The sequence below is a fragment of the Calidris pugnax genome, unplaced genomic scaffold, assembly GCF_001431845.1.
Source record: "Calidris pugnax isolate Ruff unplaced genomic scaffold, ASM143184v1 scaffold165, whole genome shotgun sequence".
Taxonomy (NCBI): domain Eukaryota; kingdom Metazoa; phylum Chordata; class Aves; order Charadriiformes; family Scolopacidae; genus Calidris; species Calidris pugnax.
The window spans coordinates 269800-271036 of record NW_015090878.1 but is presented as its reverse complement, the minus strand read 5'-3'; the positions used below and the strand labels follow the sequence as shown (position 1 = coordinate 271036).

The 1237-nt window shown below is 77.0% G+C and overlaps 1 protein-coding gene across 1 annotated transcript in view; it reads left to right on the top strand.

Moving 5' to 3' along the window:
- The first annotated feature begins 404 nt into the window (after positions 1-404).
- The window catches only part of LOC106890496 (cGMP-dependent protein kinase 1-like), a 4849-nt gene continuing 4016 nt past the window's right edge, over positions 405-1237 (top strand). The window contains exons 1-3 of the mRNA XM_014946363.1: positions 405-586; positions 669-835; positions 1095-1208. Coding sequence (XP_014801849.1) covers positions 405-586; positions 669-835; positions 1095-1208 — 463 coding nt within the window. The remainder of the gene's footprint in view (positions 587-668; positions 836-1094; positions 1209-1237) is intronic.

The window sequence follows — 1237 nt, the reverse complement described above, 5'->3', positions numbered from 1 at the left end:
CCGGCCACGGCCGGGAGTGCCCGGGACGAGTCGCCGCGTCCTCGCACCGCTGCGGGCCGGGGGCAGCGCCGAGAGCAGCCCCCTCACCCCCGGGGTCAACCGGGGCTCACCGGGCGGCACAACCTTTGCACGGAGCGGGGAACGCCCGGGAGCGGCGCCTGCGGGAGACACCTCGTTGCGGGGCCGCGGCGGGGGCAGATCCTGCGTGGGGACGGGACCCTCCGCCCGGGACCGACCCCCCCCGTCCGCCGCGGGTACGGCGGGGACCGGGCGCCCGGCACCGCAGAGTGCTGGATGTCCCCAGCCCCCCCGCGCCGTGCGGAGCCAAGGCCGGCGACACCGTCCCTGCCCGTGTCACCCCCCGCCACCTCCCCCCTCACCCAGGGCGACGTGGTGGCGCGGGGATGGACGAGCGGTTGCGGGAGCTGCGGCTGCGGGAGGAGCGGACGTTCCTGCGGAGCGTGGTGCGGGGGGAGCCCGCCGAGCAGCCCCCCGACCGGCGGGAGAGCCGGACCCCGGCCATCGTCCCCGAGCCCTTGGCCAGCGACGCCGCCCTCTGCGTGCCCGGTAGCCCCAAGTCGCGCAGGTAGCCGCCGGGGAGCGGAGGGGGGAGTCACGGCGGGGGGGGGGTGGCCGGTGCTGCCCTGCCCGTGCCCCCGCGCCCCCAGGGACCTGGAGCTGATCGGGGAGGCGGTGGGACGCAACGAGTTCCTGCGGCGACTGGGCGAGGGCTGCCCCGAGACGCTGGCCCAGAGCCTGGCCCCGGTCCGGCACGGCCCCGGCCACACGGTGCTGGCCGAGGGCGACGAGGGGACCACCATGTACATCGTGGCGGGTGAGAGCGCGGCGAGGAGGGAGGGTCACACGCGTGGGTGTGCACCGGGGTGAGCTCCTCTGCCGTGCGTGTCGGGGGGTGGCACACACGTGTGTCTGTGTGTGTGCCCGCGCACACCCGTGTGCGTGTGCCCTCTCTGCGAGGGACGCACCACCCGCGTGTGCACATACGAGGCCGCCTGCTGCGGGGCACGTGTGTGTGCACACGCGCGTACGTGTGCCCGGGTGTGCGTGAGCGTGCGGGCCGTGTCTCCCCGCAGAGGGCCAGCTCAGCGTCAGCCAGCGGGGCCGGCAGCTCCGCACGCTGGGGCCGGGGGACGTCTTCGGGGAGCTGGCCATCCTCTACCACTGCCGGCGCACCGCCACCGTGCGGGGTGAGCCCCCCCCGCCCCACGGACCCCCC